The 21375-nt window shown below is 41.1% G+C and overlaps 1 protein-coding gene across 1 annotated transcript in view; it reads left to right on the plus strand.

The window, feature by feature from the left end:
* LEO1 (LEO1 component of Paf1/RNA polymerase II complex) overlaps positions 1-20902 on the plus strand; it is a 47849-nt gene extending 26947 nt beyond the window's left edge. The window contains exon 11 of the mRNA XM_075208002.1: positions 20825-20902. Within this exon, the coding sequence (XP_075064103.1) occupies positions 20825-20847 (23 nt within the window). The 3' untranslated portion in view covers positions 20848-20902. The remainder of the gene's footprint in view (positions 1-20824) is intronic.
* Positions 20903-21375: the final 473 nt, after the last annotated feature.

Here is a 21375-nt window from a genome sequence, read left to right on the forward strand (position 1 = left end):
TTTTTTTGCATGGAAGAAGAGAAACAAAGCTTGACTGCATCCGACGATGTAGCTAATTTAGCTGAAGGGTGTCATAAATTATGATATTAGTGGTCTAACACACTTGATCTCCCACTGAATAGATTTTAGTGGATTTATGAATTATATCTGCTTGGTATTTGTAGCTCTCTTGAGCTTCACAAAGTCTAAGTATTAAGATCTTCCAGTTGTTTTGTAGTCTCTTATGAAGATCTGTTGCCACTGGCACTTCACCCTCAAGGATATTATCAGCAATGAGTTGTGTGTGGTACCTATAATTAGTGGAGAATGGACTCTGCTTAGTGGAACCATATACAGAATTATTGTATTCAAACTCTGCGGCAGAAAGCAAATCAGTCATCCCGTTAAAACCCCATGTAGATCCGTAGATATTGTTCTAAACATAGATTCACTCTTTCCGTTTAGCCAACTGAATGGTGATAAGCTGACAAAAAGTCCAAACAAATACACAATGGGGTATATTTACTAAACTGTGGCTTTGATAAAGTGGAGATGTTGCCAATAGCAACCATACAGATTCTACTTATTTATTTAGTACATTCTACAAGATGACAGCTAGAATCTGATTGGTTGCTATAGGCAACATCTACACTTTTTAAAAACCCACAGTTTAGTAAATATACCCCAAAGACTTGCAAATTTTTCTTGAAAACAGGACTGAGAATTGTGTTCTGGTATCAGCTACTACAGTTTCCAGGCAACGGCAATATGGTAATAAAGTCCATAGAAATATATTTCAAGGTTCCAAATGGAATGGAAAGTGACTGTAACAAACCTGCAGGTCGCAAAAGGGATGCTTTTGTTCTGGCATAAGTGGACTTAATTCGTCCCAGATGCCCTGCAATCTTGAAATTATTATGCTGTTGGATAATCTTGTACCTTAAAAAGGATGTGGGAACAAATACTCGAAAGTCTGGTCGCACAACCATCTAGTTGTATTTGCAACTCTGGATATTGTAACTTGAGGCTGCAGAGGTTGCATCATTTCTTGGTAGCAGCAGCTATACAACAACACTAAGTAGTGAAAATAACTATGAAAAATACATTAATTTTTATAGGACCTTGTAAGCCTTCAAACTGCCTGGATAGGGCATCTGCATACCTATTACAAGACCCAGGCCAGTAAGTTGCAATAAAATCAAAGCTATTAAAAAATAAATGGCATCTGATATGGAGAGAGTGCCACGTGGTGCCTCCAGAATAGTCATAAAGGCACTATGTGGCGATATAACAGCACAGATTTTTCCTTGCACTCCATAGACGTGCAGAGGAAAATATGTCATGTTTGGGCAGGGCCGGACTGGCCCGTCGAGGGACCGGGCTATCCCCCTTTGTTGGTGGGGGGGAGCGGAAAAAGTAAAAATACTTACATGACTGCGGTGCTCCCCGACTCCTCTCTGCTCCGCTCGCACTGAATGTAGGGCGTGACGCCATCACGCCTGACTTTTAGTGAGGAGCGGCGCAGAGGAGGCAATAAGACAGAAGAGAGAAGTGAAGAAGAGAAGAAAGAAGCAAATAGAAAAGGCAAGTGAAGGAATGAAAGCAAGGGGGGAGCATGGCAGAGTGAAGGGGGAGTAAAGGCAGCATTGTAGAGAGTGAAGGGGGAGCACAGACAGCATGGCAGAGTGTGAAGGGGGGTGAAACCAGCATGGCAGAGTGTGAAGGGAGGCCAAAGCAGCATGGCACAGGGTGGTGAAGGGGGGCCAGGAGAAGTGGGGGGGGCAAAAGCAGCATGGAGGGCGCAGTGTGATCATAAGGAGGCAGAGCATGGTGATTAAGGGGCACAGTAATGTTTGTGTGATGGCACAGCAGGCTTGTGGCAATGTAATGTCTGTGTGGTAGGTGGTGGCTAAATAATGGGTGCTAATTTATTGGTAGGGTGATGGTGGGGCAATTTAATTCTATAGTGGGGACTATTAATTTAAGATGGGGTGGTTTGGGGGCTATTAATTGAATGTGGGGCTGAGTTTGAGGAGCATGAGGTCTATTTATTAAATGTGAATATTAATTATTTAATGGCAGTGACGGTTGTGGGAAATAGATATATTTATTATACGTAAATGCGATTAATCTATTGCAGGGGCTGTCTGGAGGGAGGGAAATAGGTGTATTAAATGGGAATACTATTACTTTAATGTTGGGGCTGGAGGAAGGCTTAATTATTAATTGTGGGTCCTATTGATTTAACCCTGGGGCTGGTTGGAATTTTCTAAATGTACCCATTATTTTTTCCAAATAGGGCCCTCAACATGCCAGGATTCAGGCAAGCCGCAACTAAAGAAAACAGCAACCACAGGTGGTAAAAGTGACAAGAACAGGTAGGACAGTCTGTCATATGTTCTGAGTCTAGTGCAGGCTTGGCTAACCTGTGGCACTCCAGGTGTTGTGAAACTACAAGTCCCAGCATACCCTTCCAGCAATAAGCTGCTATATATTGGCAAAGCATGCTGGGGCTTGTAGTTTTACAACACCTGGAGTGCCACAGGTTAGCCAAGCCTGGTCTAGTGGGACAATCCTGATTTTTGGTGACTGTTCTGCCCAATCTAATGAGTAGGTCGACTGTGTACTCTTTATATACACATTGCATTCTTAATATACTACACTATGGTGCTAGCTGTCCTTCGTGGGCTGACCACTCCCCCTCTAGTATTTGGTCTCGCCTGTATGATGGCTGGCCACACCCCCTCTGGTGGTGGGCCCCTAGTGTTGCAGTCCCCGGGTGGGCCATCCATGCCCCAGTCCGACACTGTGTTTGGGTACCATAGTACCCGAAAATGAATGTAGCCATACATTGCTGTGATGTCCGGCAGCTCATAGCAGGGAATTGAATTCTACCGTTAGAAAAGTAAGTGCAAAGATGTATCACTGATCACTGATATCTCCTTGTCTCTGTTACAACACAGTCACAGCCACAGTTTCTGAGGCATCCACCTCCATGATGAACATTCACGTAGAATCAAAATATACCAATACAAGGGCAAATTAGAATGCTCTTTTCAAATGACAAAAGGCCTTTTGGGCTTGAACAATCCAACTGAACTATACTGGTGTATTGGTCAAAGCAGAAATACATTCTACGATCTTAGAAAAGATTTTAATAAACTTTCTTTCATAATATGCAAACCCCAGGAGGTGTTTGTGCTGCTTTCAAATCTTTGGGTACTGGTTATTCTTTGAGACCCTTAGTTTTAATGGGGTGCTTCTCAAAACCCTTCTGCGATATGGTACAGTCAATAGATTCAATAGATTCTGTTTCAAAACACATTTTTTTGGCATGTAGACAATTTGTTTACATGCATTCCAGACATTCTGTACATAGTGTCTGTGTTCGGACACAATCTGTGAAAAAATAGGAATATTGTCCATATAAATAATTGCAAACAGGTCCAGGATATCTTGTTAGATATCATTAACAAAATCTTGAAAAGTGTCTGGGGCATTGGTGAGACCAACGGGGATCACAAGAAACTCAAAATGTCCATATATTGTTCGGAAGACAGTGTTCTATTCATCAGCCAGGTGTGTTTAAACCAGATTATAGGCTCCTCTCAAGTCCAACTTGGTAAAAAGCATGGCAGTTCATATTCTTTCAAGCAATTCAGAGATAAGAGCTAGAGGGTATCTATATTGTATGGCTATGACATTCAAGGCTCTGTAGTTCACACAACAGTGAAGACCTTCATCTTCTTTGTTTACAAAGAAGGTGGATGCACCTGCAGGTAAAGTTGAAGGTGCGATAAGTCCATTCTTAGGTTATCATCAAGATACTCCTTAAGAGTAATAAGCTCTATTTGAGATAGCAAATATATATGTTCAAAAGGAATAGAATTCCAGGCATGATTCAACTAGCCTTTTGTCAAACACATTCTGAAATTCTTCATATTGATAAGAGAGTTAAATTTAATTCCATTATCATCCATTTAGGACACGAGGAAAAAGGAACATAATAATAATAATAATAATAATAATAATGGCAACATCAGCAACAGCTAGAATATGTATTCTCATGTGGATCCAGAGCTCCCCCTACATTGGAAATGTTTAATGGAAAACAGTTATTATGAGAATGGATTGGTTGGAGGCATCTCTTCAGAAAGTGAACCATTTTCAGATATTATATGAACCCTGGAAAAGCTAAATTACTACATTACCTGTTCCCTTTAAAGAACAAATTTGGAGATGCTTTCATTAAAATGGTATGAAACTCTTACAGGATTCCTACAGGATCCTCCAATTTATTAATAACTCTTCCCTGATCTGGTCTCCCTTTGAATATATCACACCAATGTATCAACGATTGAATGTAACTAATACCTTCTAATGTTCAGAGAAGAACACAATGGGGCATATATTCAATTGTTGGCATTACAACCAAAAGTAACGCGCCCCGCGCACTATTACCGTCATTACGGCAATAGTGCACGTAAATACCGTTATTACGGTACTTTTCACGCTGGATTTCAGCTCGTAGCTCAGGGAGCTGCGAGCTGAAATCCGGCTAGTATTAACGTAATAACGGTAATAGTTTTTCCGAGGTGGAAACCGTCAACAATTGAATATGCCCCAATGGATTTAATATAATGCTGTAAATGAACTTTATCCCACCTTATTTTCAGAATAAAAAAATATACATGACAATGGAATACTTATCACAATAACAATGTTATTACTCATACATTTGCCCCTATATACCATTTTCGGTTCCCGTTTTCATTGTGTTTATCTTAAGTTTTTCTTGATTCTCCTGTGGCCTCGACTGCTTGTTGGTACTTGTAACTGACAACTGTTCCTTTAATGTTTTCATTCTGTAAATGTTTGAACATCTTCAATAAAAAGTTGTTTAGAAAAAGAAATTGAGCCTACTGATATTGTGTTATTTGTAGGGAGCAAACAATGAAATTCTCAGTATTCTAATAAGAACAATAATTACTTAGTAATCCAATTAATAGACGTGTTGAGTACTATAAGCCGAGCTATTCCCAAGACCACCAGGAGTTTAGGGGACCGATCTACATCGCCCTGTGTTGTTTATCTATAACCACACAGGAATTTGTAACAACAATGGCATTGCCTCTTGATCCACAGGTCTAGAAGTAATTAGTGATTCATTTATAGTCTCCAATTTTTTCATCTTGGTTAAAGTTGGAATTTGATGACTTCTAACAACCTTTCTATCAATAAAATTCCTCATAGAGCTAGAGTCTGTAAGTGCAGGGGCAGGGATTTGACAGTTCTTGTGAAGGAATACTGTCTGTGAAACTCAAGTGGTTTATCCAGAGAGGAGTTACACAACGTTTTCCAGTGGCTTGTGATTCTTAGCCTGCAAAGGACATTTGTATTGTAGAGGATAAAGGGTACGCCATAGACATTGCCACCTGTAGTTCATCCAAATTAGAATGTATTATGGATAACTGAGCTTGACACATTTGAATAGCTTTTCCAAGGATGGTTTCAGTTGGTGCAGCAGGGGGTTCCCTCATAATCTCTAATGTGGGTCCAGATAATTATGTAATGTTCACTGCATATGACCAGTGCAGATAATACTTTAGGTCAGGGGCAGGCTGGGCTGCGGGCCAGTCCCTTAGTGGGCAACCTTTTGGTGGGTCACTGGGCCACCTGCATTTTTTTCCTTTAAAATATTCCTAATAGGATGTTGAGTTAAGTCTTGCCCCCCAGGGCTAAAATTTGCTAGCCCTCCTCTGCTTTAGATTAATGGACTCCAATGGCTGGTGGCAATGCAGTATCCAAAAGTAGTGACAACAGAACTGCACAGGGAGACTTCCAAAGCACATGTGACAACGTTTGAGTGCCTTTAGTAGTTTAAAGGCACATAATAGATTTAGTTCTAGCAGATAAGTACAAGGGAGTACAGGAACTCATAGTCAGGAATGATCCAAGAGCCTGGTACACAGCATAACATAAGTAGGAACATTAGATAGCAGTGACTGGCAAACAATAATCTGGCAACTCAGCATCCTGCGCACCGGGTAAATATAGCATCTGAGCCGCACCCATTGCTGATGATGATGCCAACCCCGAGGGCATGAAAGGGATACCACTAGAAATATACCCAGTTTACACATAAAAGTCAGACCAGACATGCACATCACTCAGCAGTTACCGGAATCTGAGTCTCTAGTTCCCGTCTGGCACCTCAAACTGCAAGCCAAGTGCCAGAACATACAGTCATGGCCAAGAGTTTTGAGAAAGACACATGTATTGATTTTCACAAAGTTTGCTGCTTCAGTGTTTTCAGACCTTTTTGTCAGATGTTGCTTTGGTATACTGAAGTAAAGTTACAAGCATTTCATAAGTGTCAAAGGCTTTAATTGATAATTACATTAAGTTTATGCAAAGTCAATATTTGTAATGTTGACCCTTCTTTTTGAAGACTCTGCAATTCGCCCTGGCATGCTGTCAATCAACTTCTGGGCCACATACTGACTGATGGCCACCCATTCTTGCCTAATCAATGCTTGGAGTTTGTCAGAATTTGTGGGTTTTTTGCTTGTCCACCTCCCTCTTGAGGATTGACCACAGTTTTCAATGGGATTAAGGTCTGAGGAATTTCCTGGCCATGGACCCAAAATGTTGATGTTTTTATCCCCCACTTAGTTATCACTTTTGCCTTATGGCAAGGTGCTCCATCATGCTGGAAAAGGCATTGCTTGTCACCAAACTGTTCTTGGTTGGTTGGGAGAAATTTCTCTTGGAGGATGTTTTGGTACCATTCTTTATTCATGGCTGTGTTCTTAGGCAAAATTGTGAGTGAGCCCACTCCCTTGGCTGAGAAGCAACCACACACATGAATGGTCTCAGGATGCTTTACTGTTGGCATGACACAAGACTGATGGTAGCGCTCACCTTTCCTTCTCCGGACAAGCATTTTTCCAGATGCCCCAAGCAATACCTTTTTCAGAATATCAGTCTGTCCCTGATGTTTTTCCTGGAGAAAAGTGACTGCATTGCTGGCCTTCTTGACACCAGGAGATCCCCCAAAAGTCTTCGCCTCACTGTACATGCTGATGTACTCACACCTGCCTGCTGCCATTCCTAAGTAAGCTCTTCAATGGTAGTGCCCCTATCCCTCAGCTGAATCAACTTTAGGTGACAGTCCTTGCTCTTGCTGGACGCTCTTGGTCACCCTGAAGCCTTCTTCACAACTATTGAACCTCTCTACTTGAAGTTCTTGATGATCCGATAAATGGTTGATTTAGGTGCAATGTTATTAGCAGCAATATCCTTGCCTGTGAAGCCCTTTTTGTGCAAAGCATTGATGACTGCACATGTTTCCTTGCAGTAACCATGGTTAACAGAAGAGGAACAATGATTTCAAACACCACCCTCCATTTAAAGCTTCCAGTCTGTTATTCTAACTCAATCATCATGACAGAGTGATCTCTAGTCTTGTACTCGTCAACACTCTCACCTGTGTTAATGAGAAAATCACTGACCTAATGTCAACTGAAATGCAGTGGAAATCTTGTTTTTGGGATAAAGTTCATTGTCATGGCAAAGAGGGACTTTGAAATTAATTGCAATTCATGTGATCACTCTTCATGACATTCTAGAGTATATGCAAATTGCCATCATAAAAACTGAGGCAGCAGACTCTGTGAAAAATAATATTTGTGTAATTCTCAAAACTTTTGGCCATGGCTGTAGGTGAAACATACTTCATAGCAAGGGGCTTGATTCATTAAGGAAAGTTAAGCAAAAGGAAGGAGGTAAGGCAAAACCATGTTGCATTGGAGGAGGAGATAAATTTAAAATGTGATGGCAGATTTATATTTGTGGTAGGACATGTCCTAGATCAACTTTAAATTTCAGTGTACAAATATGCTATGAAGTATTTGTGTGCTACATGAAAAACAACCAGTATTTTCCTTATGTGCTAAATAATAAACAAAACATGGTTTTGTCCAGAAAACGTGAGTAAGAAAACTTGCTCAATTCTTTCTTTAACTTTCCTTAATGAATCAGTCCCAAGATGTTTAAATAATTTTCTTTAAAAGTAAACCTTTTATGACGTTATCTGCCCTAAGTTTGAAGCAAGATTGTGTGACACTCTGCATACAGGTATAGGGAAGAGGCACTGAGCATGCAGAGGGGGCAGAGTGAGGATGCAGAGGGGACAGAGTGAGGATGCAGAGGGGGCAGAGTGAGAATGCAGAGGGAGCAGACTGAGCATGCAGAGGGGGCAGAGTGACGATGCAGAGGGGCCAGAGTGAGGGGGCAGAGGGGGCAGAGTGAGTGCATGCAGAGGGACAGAGTGAGTGGATGCAGAGGGACAGAATGAGTGGAGACAGGAGCACAGAGTGTGTGGATGCAGGGGCACAGAGTGTGTGGATGAAGGAGGGCACAGTGTGAGTTTGCTGTAAATTATTCTTTGACAGAAATATGATTGAAAAAAAAATATAAAAATATTCTTTTCCTTTGGATTTATGTGTATTATTTTTGCATACAACTAAATAAGTATTTCTGTCCTGACCTAAATACTTATTACGTTTTTTTGACCCAATTACTTATAAAATGGGACTGCTCTGTAATTATTTTGGAGGGGTGTCTTGAAAAAATTATGGAGACTCTAAGAGTGCTGCGAACTGCAAAAGTTTGGGAACCACTGTAATAATAGAATGGCCAGTGCTGTGGATTTTCCCACAGGAGAAGAGAATCTCAAAAGGAGGAAGGAAGTTCTTAATAGCCATTGGCGCAGCTGCTAAGAAAACAATGCTCCAAAATTGGATACAAAGTAGTCCCCTATCATTTTCTTTATATAAGGAGAAGAGAAACTGCTTTACATTTTTTGAATGGGTTGAGAGGAGACTATGTTCCAGAAGGAAAAACTAGCAGAGCGCTTCTTGGAAGTATGGGACAGTTATATTGGTATTCTACCCATCCATTAGAAAACTCAGATCCAGAGATGCCTCCTTAGTATTAACTTAGAGTGATCGGTGGAGTACTTCCATTTATGTAGCAGTACATCATGAGTTATTACCTCACCCTGCCCCCTGGGCTTACTTAAAATTGTATTCTATGTTTTAGTGAACATGGATTTTTGATGTTTTGCTGACTAAGTTGATATTCTGTTATTTTTGTGTATATTTTTATTAGAATTACAAAATTGTTTATTCACAATGCATTAAGCTTCAATTATAAAAAAAGTGAAGTCCTGTAGCAACCTCATGAGAGGTTCATTAGTGGGATGTTCCTGGTTAAAATCTTCACTCATTTGTGCTTGGACCTCACTGAGGTGTAAGCAAATATGTGGTAAAATTTCTGCACCGTAATTGCCTGTACAGCGAGCAGTGTCACCTCCTGCAAGGTTCCTACGGGACTTGATGGATTCACTAGAACTGCACACCTCCTTGGGCTGGCTGGGGGCAGGGGGGCATCTGTCCGCCAGGCCCGTCCCATAGGGGGTAACGTTGGACTGGGTTGCTGCTGGGCTACCTGCAATTATTTTCCTTTAAAATGTTTATAATAAGCTGCTGAGCTGAGTCTCACTCCCTATGGGCTAAATTTTGCCAGCCAGCCCCTACACACCTCTGACCTGTTTCACTCCCATTGGGCTAAATGTTCTCCTCATAACCTTCCCCTGAGATTCTGAACCTCAAAAATCTAAATCTTCACCTTCGGGTAACCAAATTCCGTATGGAATCAGTCCACTCGGTGATAAACGGTTTGGAACCTCTGGAGTTTCTTGCATTGATAGACACTCAAGACGCAAAAAAAACTGGGAAGCGGATTATCTGAGCAGGAATGCAATCCTTCCAGGGGAATGATCTCTACATCCACAGGTGTTTCAGCAACTAGTTCAAATGTGGGGTCTTCCAGATCTGGATTTGATGGCATCAAGATACAACCATCAGGTTCCAAGATTTTGCGCAAGAACCAGAGATCCTTTAGCAGTAACAGTGGATGTAATGTCAATGAATTGGGATTTCAAACTGGGATATCTTTTTCCCCCAATTCCGATGATTTCACGAGTACTGCGAAGAGTAAGAATGGGAGTGCATCCTGTAATTCTAGTAGCACCAAATTGGCCAAGACGAGTTTGGTTTACAGACATCTTGAAGATGGCAGAAGGTCAGGATTGGGTTCTTCCCCTGAGATCCGATCTGCTAATTCAAGGTCCATTTCATTATCTGGACTTAACTCGTTTGGCTTTAATGGTGTGGCTATTGAAGCCAAACTCTGGAGCTCCAGAGGTTTTTCATCTAGCGTAGTGGATACCCTGATGAAAGCTCGTAAACCAGTATCAGCAAAGATTTACCATAGAATATGGAAGATTTACGTACAATAGTGTGAAAGTAATAGTCATGATCCTGTGTCTAACTCGGTTTCTGGTGTTTCTCCAGGATGGGTTAGAGAAGGGTCTTAGATTAAGCTCCCTGAAAGTTCAGGTCTCTGCACTGTCTATTTTCTTTCAACGCCGCTTGGCCTCCATGTCAGATATTCATACTTTTCTTCAGGGGGTTCTGCATGTGCAGCCTTCCTATACTCCTCCTTTGGCCCCATGGGATTTAAATTTAGTTCTGAATGTTCTACAACATCCTACTTTCGAGCCTCTGGAATCGGCTGACATCAGATTTGCGACATGGAAAGTTGCTTTTCTCTTAGCCATCGCTTCAGCTAGAAGAGTATCTGAATTAGGAGCCTTACCTTGTAGAGTTCCTTACTTAATTTTCCATGAGGACAGAGCGGTCCTCAGGACAATTCAGTCTTTTTTGCCAAAGGTGGTTTCAAGTTTCCATATGAATCAAGAAATAGTGGTTCCAGCTTTTAAGGAAGACGAGTCCTCTCCTAGGTCCTCTTCTCCGTCTTTGTCAATAAGTCTGGATGTGGTCAGAGCTTTAAAAGTATACGTGGAAAGGACTTCTGTTTGTCTAAGAACTGATTCTCTTTTCGTGCTTTACGACTCTTCAAGGAGAGGATGGCCAGCTTCCAAAACAGACAATTGCACGCTGGATTAAGTCTGTCATTAGGCCTGTCTATATGTGTGTGAACCGGCCTGTGCCAAAAGTTGTCGTGGCACACTTTACCCGTGCGGTGGGGGCACCTTGGGCTGCTCGTCATGCGGCTTCTGTGGATCAACTGTGTAGGGCAGCTACCTGGACTTCTGTTCATACTTTTACTCAGTTTTACAAATTCAACATTTATGCGTCTTCTGACACCGATTTTGGCAAAAATGTATTACAAGCAGGTAGACCAATTAATTATACTCCTCCTTTGGCCCCATGGAATTTAAATTTAGTTTTGAATGTTCTACAACATCCTCCTTTCGAGCCTCTGGAATCGGCTGACATCAGATTTGCGACATGGAAAGTTGCTTTTCTCTTAGCCATCGCTTCAGCTAGAAGAGTATCTGAATTAGGAGCCTTACCTTGTAGACCAATTAATTCCACCCTTAGAGGGGCTACTTTAGAAGGTCCCCAAGGTAGCAGTGTCCCCCAGAATGGATGATGGAGAAAACAGGATTTTTGTACTTACGTTAAATCTCTTTCTCCGAGTCCATCTGGGGGACACTGCGTTCCCTCCCTTTTGCTGTTATTTTAGTTAGTTAGACTTGCCCAATTTTTTCTTGGGACTTTAGTATTAACTGAGGTGGATGGGGTTGCAGAGGGGAGGAGTCAGCAGCAAGTTTAGTTCTTAACTGTTTAAGTGCCAACTCCAACGCCCTCAGAAAACCCCAAGATAGCAGCGTCCCCCAGATGGACTCGGAGAAAGAGATTTAACGTAAGTACAAAAATCCTCTTTTTTTCCTTTAAAATGTTTATAATTAGCTGCTGAGCTGAGTATCACTCCCTATGGGCTAAATTTTGCCAGCCAGCCCCTACACACCTCTGACCTATTCTGCTGCTAAATTCAGCTTGAACAAAGTTTCAACACACCTTTACTCATCTTAAACAAAGAGCTGACTGTGTGGTCTGCCACTCTTCAAAGTGGATATCTTTCATTTATGCTTCAAGACCAGGCCAAACGGAAAAGTGGAGGTGTTGCCCATAGCTACTAATCAGGTTCTAGACATCATATTCTAGAATGTACTAGATAAAGGGCTAGAATGTGGTTGCTATGGGAACTATGCTTAACCAAGCTATTTTCTGGAGAATAGCAGTGGCAGTGGCAGTGAAGAAGAAGAAGTTGTGCGATTTAGGCATAAGAAAGTAATAGTATCAGACTTTGAGATGGATAGTGATGGAGAGGTCCCCAAAGGTATTGTGCACACCGACATAAAACATTTTCCTCATGTAAATCAACCTTGTTTTCAAAGTTAATTGTTTAATCATAAAGTTAACTACAATTCTTGGCAATCAAAAAACAGACCTGTTTTTATCCCTTTATGTACTTATTGTTATAATCTCAGGAATCTCTCTGGGGTTTTCTCGCTTTCCATCTCTTACAATACCCAGGGGGGGCTGGCAAATTTGAGCCCGGGGGGTTGGCAAGACTTGACTCAGCAGCCTGTTAGGAACATTTTGAAAGAAAAAAAATGCAGGTGGCCCAGTGACCCAGCCCAAGGTAGCCTACTAGGGGATCGGTCCGGGAGGCAGATGCCCCCTTGCCCCCCAGCCCAGCCTGCCGCTGACAACACCTATTCTACTCCTCCTAGCTTCTAATGCTAAGTACTTTATAATGAGTTATTTTTGACTGTATTGCCCAAAACCCAAAACTTATCTCCACCCACTCCTTTTGGGTCTCTCACCCTCCTGTCCCAAATATAATCAGAGTGAGCCAGATCTTTACCATTGCCAATGGTCTGCCCCATTGTCCAAATTTTCTGGATGAAACTATTTAGTTAACCATGTCCCGTCCACTCCACATTGGCCAGTACTGGGGGCTTTCCTGCAGGGGTAGAGAATCACAAAAGGAGGAAGGAAGTTCTTAATAGTCATTAGCGCAGAAAAAATGCTCCAAAATGGGATACAAAGTAGCCCCCCATCATTTTCTTTATATAAGGAGAAACTGCTTTACATTTCTTGAATGGGTTGAGAGGAGACTATGTTTCAGAAGGAAAAACTAGCAGAGCGCTTCTTCGAAGTATGGGACAGTTATATTGGTATTCTACGCATTCATTAGCAAACTCAGATCCAGAGATGCCTCCTACGTACGTCTTAGTATGAACTTAGAGTGATCGCTGGAGGACTTTTATTTACCTTGTAGTAAATCAGGAGTTATTACCTCACCCTGCCCCCTGGGCTTACTTAAAATTGTATTCTATGTTTTAGTGAACATGGACTTTTGATGTTTTGGTGACTAGTATTGGTATTCTACCACTAAGTTGATATTCTGTTATTTTTGTGTATATTTTTATTAGAATTGCAACATTTTTATTCACAATGCATTAAGCTTCAATTATAAGAAAAAAAGTGAAGCCCCCTGGGAACCTCATGAGAGGTTCATCCGTGGGATGTTCCTAGTTAAAATCTTCACTCATTTGTGCTTGGACCTCACTGAGGTGTAAGCAAATATGTGGTAAGATTTCTGCACCGTAATTGCCTGTACAGCGGGCAGAGTCACCTCGCGCAAGGTTCCTACGGGACTTGGTGGATTCACTAGAACTGCACACACCTCCTTGGGCTGGCTGGGGGCAGGGCGGCATCTGTCCGCCAGGCCCGTCCCATAGTGGGTTACGTTGGACTGGGTTGCTGCTGGGCTACCTGCAATTATTTTCCTTTAAAATGTTTATAATAAGCTGCTGAGCTGAGTCTCACTCCCTATGGGCTAAATTTTGCCAGCCAGCCCCTACACACCTCTGACCTGTTCTGCTACTAAATTCAGCTTGAACAAAGTTTCAGCACACCTTTACTCATCTTAAACAAAGAGCTGACTGTGTGGTCTGCCACTCTTCAAAGTGGGTATCTTACATTTATGCTTAAAGACCAGGCCAAACGGAAAAGTGGAGGTGTTGCCCATAGCTACTAATCAGGTTCTAGACATCACATTCTAGAATGTACTAGATAAAGGGCTAGAATGTGGTTGCTATGGGAACTATGCTTACCCAAGCTATTTTCTGGAGAATAGCAGTGGCAGTGGCAGTGAAGAAGAAGAAGTTGTGCGATTTAGGCATAAGAAAGTAATTGTATCAGACTTTGAGATGGATAGTGATGGAGAGATCCCCAAAGGTATTGTGCACACTAACATAAAACATTTTCCTCATGTAAATCAATATTGTTTTCAAACTTAATTGTTTAATTATAAAGTTAACAATAATACTTGTCAAAAAACAGACTTGTTTTTATTCCTTTATATACTTATTGTCATAATGTTGGCTTATGATTTGTATTTATTATTTTTTGCATTCCTGTACAATCCAGAGCTGCGGGGAAACCTTTGCTTTTAGGTTAATATATATTCAGAGATTTGTCTTTTTTTCCCACCACTTATGTTACACCCAACTTAATATAATTTGTATTATATATTTCTACATACATCCTTTTTTTTTGTTTTACAATAAACGTTCTGTTTTGAATAGTGGGAAACAGAGATGCTGCTGATCTGTTTGGAGATACAGATGATATTTCTTCAGGCAGTGATGGAGAAAAGCCTCCCACTCCAGGCCAGTCCTTGGTATGTACCTATAAACATCACTGAGCTCATGGTACATCTTGGTATATTTCCATAGATGTTGTTCGAACATATGCCCCTCTCTAGACCAACCCTACGTTGGTGTCACCCACTTCAGATCACGTCTCTGTATGTGCTGTAGATGACCCTTTGTTATGTTGTGGTGACCCTTACCAGGACTGCCTTATGGGTTCCCAAAAATGCTATCCACTCTAGGCCTTATCTTGGTATTTAAATTTAGTTGCTAACCCATTCCATGCCAACACTTCCTGGCAGATGCCTTCAGTTCTTATACACTTGTTGCCAATCATTTCTATTTCACAGATGTACCTACAAACATCTTGCCTTTTTGTGTTAATAAAAAGCTGAAAACATCCATTTCATGACACCTCTCTGTGTACATGTTTGTAATTCATACAGAAGTATTTAGTAGTCAAAGTTTTTTATTTATGTGGGACTGAGATACAAGACTATATAGTGTATGTTCTCCTCATAACCTGTATAATGTGCATACTACTCCAGGATGAAGATGGACTGGATCAGGCTCAGCCAGAGGATAAAATAGTCCCTGAGACCAGGACAGAAGTAGAAATCCCCAAAGTGAACACAGACCTGGGGAATGACTTGCATTTTGTCAAGCTTCCCAACTTTCTCAGTGTTGAGCCTAGGTAAAATACGGTAAAATGTAACCATAACACAAATCCATGTGTTTCAAGATGGCTCGCAGTTTGGTTTATAATCATTTTCTGACTAGAGTTGTTATTTTTCAATTTAGACCTTTTGATCCCCAATATTATGAAGACGAGCTTGAAAATGAAGAAATGTTGGATGAAGAAGGTAAAAGTAGGCTGAGACTCAAGGTATGTGTTTATTGCATTTGTTTGGAGTCCATAAAGTTATATTATTATATTTGTGCAACAAAATATTTTTCTCCATTGGTAAATTGCACTCATGTCAATGTGTGCAGGGTAATTCCTACGTACCACGTGAACTGGTTAAAGGGGTTGGTCAGCAAAGTACTTTCATTTACTTGAGCACTGATGAGTGTTACAGATATGAGTTCTGATTCACTGTTTTTTGTTTAACCTCAGTCTTTATTAAGATTAGTTTCAATTATACAGTACTGTGCAAAGGTTTTAGGCAGGTGTGGAAAAAAGGCCACAGAGTAAGAATGCTTTCAAAAATAGAGGTGTCAATAGTTTATTTTTATCGATTAACAAAATGCAAAGTGAATGAACAGAAGAGAAATCTAAATCAAATCAATATAGCGAGAAGGTGACTGGTAGAGTCTGTGAAGGGAGCTATTTTGCTATTTTCCTCCGTGTGTGTGTATATGTTACAGCTTTTTTTAATGTTATTGTTTGACTGCTCACTCACCAGAAAGCAAAATAAAAGTCAACCAGACTGGTTTAAACCTTTACATGTGGATTGTCTGACTGTTAATGTCACTAAAATCTAAGGCACTAAAACTCCACTACATACATATAATATAATATAATATAATATAGTATAATATAATATAATATAATATATATTACTATTTGGAATATGCTGATTCTCATTTTCTGAAAACCAGCTTGGTTTTCAAGCAATTAGGAGAAGGTTGGGACCAAGAAATAAACATTGTGTAGAATGATCTACACACAACGGGTAGATGGCCAAGGTCTCAGTCTGTATGCAGACAGTCTCTTAACATGTAGTGAGAGGGAACAGGGGTGAGGAGTGGCTGGATGGCATAGCCTGAGTACAGTAAGGGTTATTTCACACAGCTTATTAGGTATGTAGAGAAGGAATCAGGCACTATTAGGCCTTCTGGGAGGCGTATCTGCAGTGCCTGTTTCTCCCATTGTGCAAGACCAGTGATACTGATCATCAACACAGATCATCAACATGGACCTTGCATCTCTGTAAAAATTTTTAAATAAAAACAATCAAATGAGTGAACCTGCTCCCATATATTCAGCTGCTTGGCCAGTTTGCCAGACTCTAGTTTTTTTTATCTGCTTCAGTTTAAATCACTTACTATTCTTCACAACTGCAGCAGTTCATCCTTCTCCTTGAGGAGTATTTTAGAAGAAACATGTCTGTTATGTGTGGACATGAGATGTGTTTTCCAAGGAACCAACATGGTCTGTACAGCGTAACCCTTTGTATGTAAGTAATTTTTGCATTTGTTTCTTTGAAATAGGTTGAAAATACAATCCGATGGAGAACGCGTCAGGATGAGAAAGGAAATGATATAAGAGAGAGTAATGCACGTTTTGTTAAATGGTCTGATGGCAGGTAAGTTTCATGATCATTGTGGTAATTTTGCTTCTACATTTATTTCCTTGGTTTTGCATCAACATTATTCTGTATCTTATAGCATGACCTTACACTTGGGGAATGAAGTTTTAGATGTGATCAAAGCCCCATTACAAGGGAACAAAAACCATATTTTTATCAGACAAGCAACCGGTCTGCAGGGTCAGGCTGTACTGAAGACCAAGCTTACATTCAGGTAGGTGTACACTTAGTAGTCTTACCATTTGAAATATATGACAAGTATATATATATATATATATATATATATATATATATATATATATTTATAAGCACTACACATATACTGAATTAGAATTAGAGTCCCTTTTCCATATTAAATCACAGAGTTCTCCAGCATGATTCTGCGGCAGTGAGTTATGTGACTTATAGGTTATAAAAATACATGGAGGGTAGAATTGGGGATAAAAATGTTAATTTAACAGGGCCCAAAGATGGTTTAGACAAATTAGACAAAAAAGAATTAAAACAGATTTTTGTAGTTTCATGATTTTCAGTTTATGTAATGGACAACAAGGAGTTGCTACTTATTGAGGTATTGTGATCAGTCCATTAATTATGAATATATTTTGTAAAATGTAATGATTGTGCAGGAATCTGATCTTAACTGTGGACTCACAGGAATTACTCTACTGTAAAACATGTTTAGAAGACTGCTAGATCAGCTGACTGTTACTCCTTACATGTCCTGCAGGTGGCACTATTCCTTTATTAGCTATATCTAAGTGAAGTCAGTTTGCATTATACACAGAAAGAAATAGAGAAAGTCTCCCTGTGAAAACAAATAATGGTTACCATGAAGCTTCCATTATATACTGCCTGTGTTTGTGTTTCAATGAGCTGCAGTAGACTAGACAGCATGTTTCATATCAAATGATTAAAATTAATAAAATAAAATGGTGTTCTGTGCAGGGATCTGCTGTAACCCTAAGAACCAATCAGTGGTTTCATATTCTGAACCATAGTAGACAAATAGCAGCAGAATTAGATTGTTTGCTAAGGGATACAACACATGGTGTGAAATAGGCTGCCAAGAGGAGCTCTCCTCTGCCTAAATACACCCTCTTGGATTTTTCTTAATACAGTCACTATAAATGTGACGGTGACAAAGCCCTCTGATATTTATGTTCACATTTATTTCTTCTGCTTAGGCCTCATTCTACAGACAGCGCCACTCACAGGAAGATGACGCTGTCTCTTGCAGACAAGTTCTCGAAGACCCAGACGATCAGGATCCATCCAGTGGCAGGACGTAACCCAGAAGAAATGATTAAGGTAAGAGAGTGGACTTTTTTCTTTTAATATTAATTTCATTGGTTAACTCTAATTTACAATTGCTTACTGAAAGAGACTGTAAACATAAGAGACATGCTGCATTAATGCCTTTTTTGACGACGTCTATTCAAACTATTTCTCTACAAACACAGCAGTACCTGCTAACTTCTGTTATATAGTGACATATTTGCATTGTGGCCTCTTTGTAATTTTAATTCAGCATTCATTTAAATCTGTATTAAGTGACAACTAAATTGAAGATTTAGCATTTTATGCAAATAACTGAATATGACAGCTCTCCGATGGGACCACAAGGCTGATGGCAAGTTATTCCGAATGGAGAGGTGTCCGTCAGTACAGTTTCACGTCATCGCGACATGTGTCAATGTTAATTTAAAGGAGCAATGCTGGTACCACCCAGGTTAAGTGTTTAAACCACGCATGTTAAGTGTTTAAACACTTAACCTGCGTGGTCCCGCCATTGCCCCTTTAAATTAACATTGACACATGTCGCGATGATGTGAAACTGTACTGACGGACACATCTCCATTCGGAATAACATGCCATCAGCCTTGTGGTCCCATCGGAGAGCTGCACCGTCACTTTTATAGTAAGTCTGCTTAAATTAAAATCGGGTTTTGCTACTTTCAGCTTTTAGTTGTGGACCTTCTCCTTGTCGGGGTTACAGGCATCGTTCAACCGTACCCAACCCCTCTGAAGTTGTGGATAGTGTCAGGTTATTGGGTGATGCTTTCTTTAGCTGTTAGTTCCCTGCACTGGCAAGTATGTAACATAGCGAATATCAGACACACTCACTGCACTTTCCTGTGTGATGCTTTGTCAGGCAACTAGTAAATTGCATCCAGAAATGTTTCTATAGACCTTAATGGGATTAAAATAATAACACATTGTCCCTCACCGGACTGTTAGTTCCTCTGGCTCAAGAACTTAGGTCTCTCCCCATCTTGCCGGCGCCTGTCTTGCGCCGTGGCCGTCCGCCATCTTGACCAGGAGTTTACGCATGCGCAGACCTACAGACTGTTAAAACCTTGTTCCTCTTCTCATTGGATAACTAATTACTCCTCACTATTTAAGACACCTGTTGCCCTATTACCTTTGCCTGCTCTTGGTCTTCATTCTTGCCTGAGGGTCCCTTCTATGAAGTCTCTACTCCACGCCAGTGGTAATACCTGTCAGCTGCAGACCACTCCACGCTACCTTGTATCTTACCTGCATCTGGACAAGTCTTTACTCCACGCCAGTGGTAATACCTGTCAGCCACAGACCACTCCACGCTACCTCGTATCTTACCTGCACCTGGACAAGTCTCTACTCCACGCCAGTGGTAATACCCGTCAGCCGCAGACCCCTCCACGCTACCTTGTACTTTATCTGCACCTGGACAAGTCTTTACTCCACGCCAGTGGTAATACCTGTCAGCCACAGACCACTCCACGCTACCTTGTACTTTATCTGCACCTGGACAGGTCTCTACTCCACGCCAGTGGTAATACCCGTCAGCCGCAGACTACTCCACGCTACCTCGTACTTTATCTGCACCTGGACAAGTCTCTACTCCACACCAGTGGTAATACCTGTCAGCCACAGACCACTCCACGCTACCTCGTACCTTATCTGCAACTGGACAAGTCTCTACTCCATGCCAGTGGTATTGCCTGCCATTCACAGATCGTTCCACGCTACCTTGTATGATATCCATTACTGGGACTAAGTTTCTACTTTACTTCTGTAGTAATATCTGCCAGTCGCTGACTTCCCTGCTACTTTGTATCATTGACTGCTCGTCTATCTTTGCCTTCAGCTGTGGAGTATCAGTCTGTTATAGTTTACCTGCATTCTAGGCACTTTGGAACTTCTCATTCCCAGTTACTACTGGTCATCATCCTCGCTGTGTTATTATTATTCCTACTAGTCAGAGACTATCTATTCCTCTGGCAGTCCTCCTCCTATCTAACTCAGGGAAGTCCTTGCTCTCATCATATATAGCTGTATTCGTCTATTTACCATACTCGCCAGGGAGCCGCGACCTGCACAGTGGAAGCCGCTAAAACCCATACTTCCTTGTGGGAGTTCCTGGAGAAGACCAGCCACTGTGTTAGACTCTGCGCCTCTGGTGGTTAAAGCTACATCTGGTAAATTCTGGGTCAAGACTCCTAGTGACCGTGACACACATATAATTATGCTGGCATCATTTTGCATGTAAAAGAACACAAAAGTTCTTACACATCGCTAGCATTGTTTGTTTGTTTGTTTAAAAGAATGAATAAAGAATACAAAATATCCTGTGTCAGTAAGGTCTTAACTGACACAGCCGAGATGGGGGGGGGGGGGGGGGGGAGGCTTATTAGCTATGTCTGAGTGAAGTCACAGTTTGCACTACACACTGGCAGATGTGGAAAAGAATGAGGGCACGTATGCCTTATGTAGCTTACAATAATATATTTGGGAATTATTTTTAAAATAGTTTTATATGTTTAAATATAACTCCTATTTAAATCATTGTCTTTATCAGTTCCTTTGTGTGATACTGCAGAGGTTTTTGAGATTTCCATTTGATATCTTAAACATTCTGTAACAAGACCTTATATTTGTGATACAGAGGACTGGGCCCGCATCTATTAATCTGACAGCGATGAAGGCTCAGATGAAGACAAAGCTCAGCGACTGCTCAAGGCAAAGAAACTAGTTAAAGTGAAGCCTTAAGCTGAGGGCAATTAAAATATTGTGTTATAGTTGACAACACAAGCCCTTAAGAGTTAAATTATTATCATTGCCAGCCAATCGTAGTTAGAAGGGGGAGGGGCTGATAAAGGATAAATCATAGTGTGTGGGTGGGCTGGCTCTCTCTTGGTTCCTGGTCTGCAGATACCCCCCTCCCGCCCTGAACAGTTGTATTTATGTTCCTGTTTAATTCTTCTTCTTATGACAAGGCGCAGTTTGGTAGGAGAGCAGTGCAGTCAGTGACTAATCGAAGGTGCTACCGTTTAATGGGCGCCTTTTGCAGCAACCCGACTCTTGGTCCTCTTGGGTGGAGGGTCCCATGGCGCGTCTTGAGCGGGCGCGTTATTGTGAGTCCAGAAGGGGGCAGTTGCGATGACGCCAAGTTTAGCTCCGGCCAATGTAAAGATTTGGGATTCGTAAAGTCTTAGA

The sequence above is a fragment of the Mixophyes fleayi genome, chromosome 4 (genome assembly GCF_038048845.1).
Source record: "Mixophyes fleayi isolate aMixFle1 chromosome 4, aMixFle1.hap1, whole genome shotgun sequence".
Lineage (NCBI taxonomy): Eukaryota > Metazoa > Chordata > Amphibia > Anura > Limnodynastidae > Mixophyes > Mixophyes fleayi.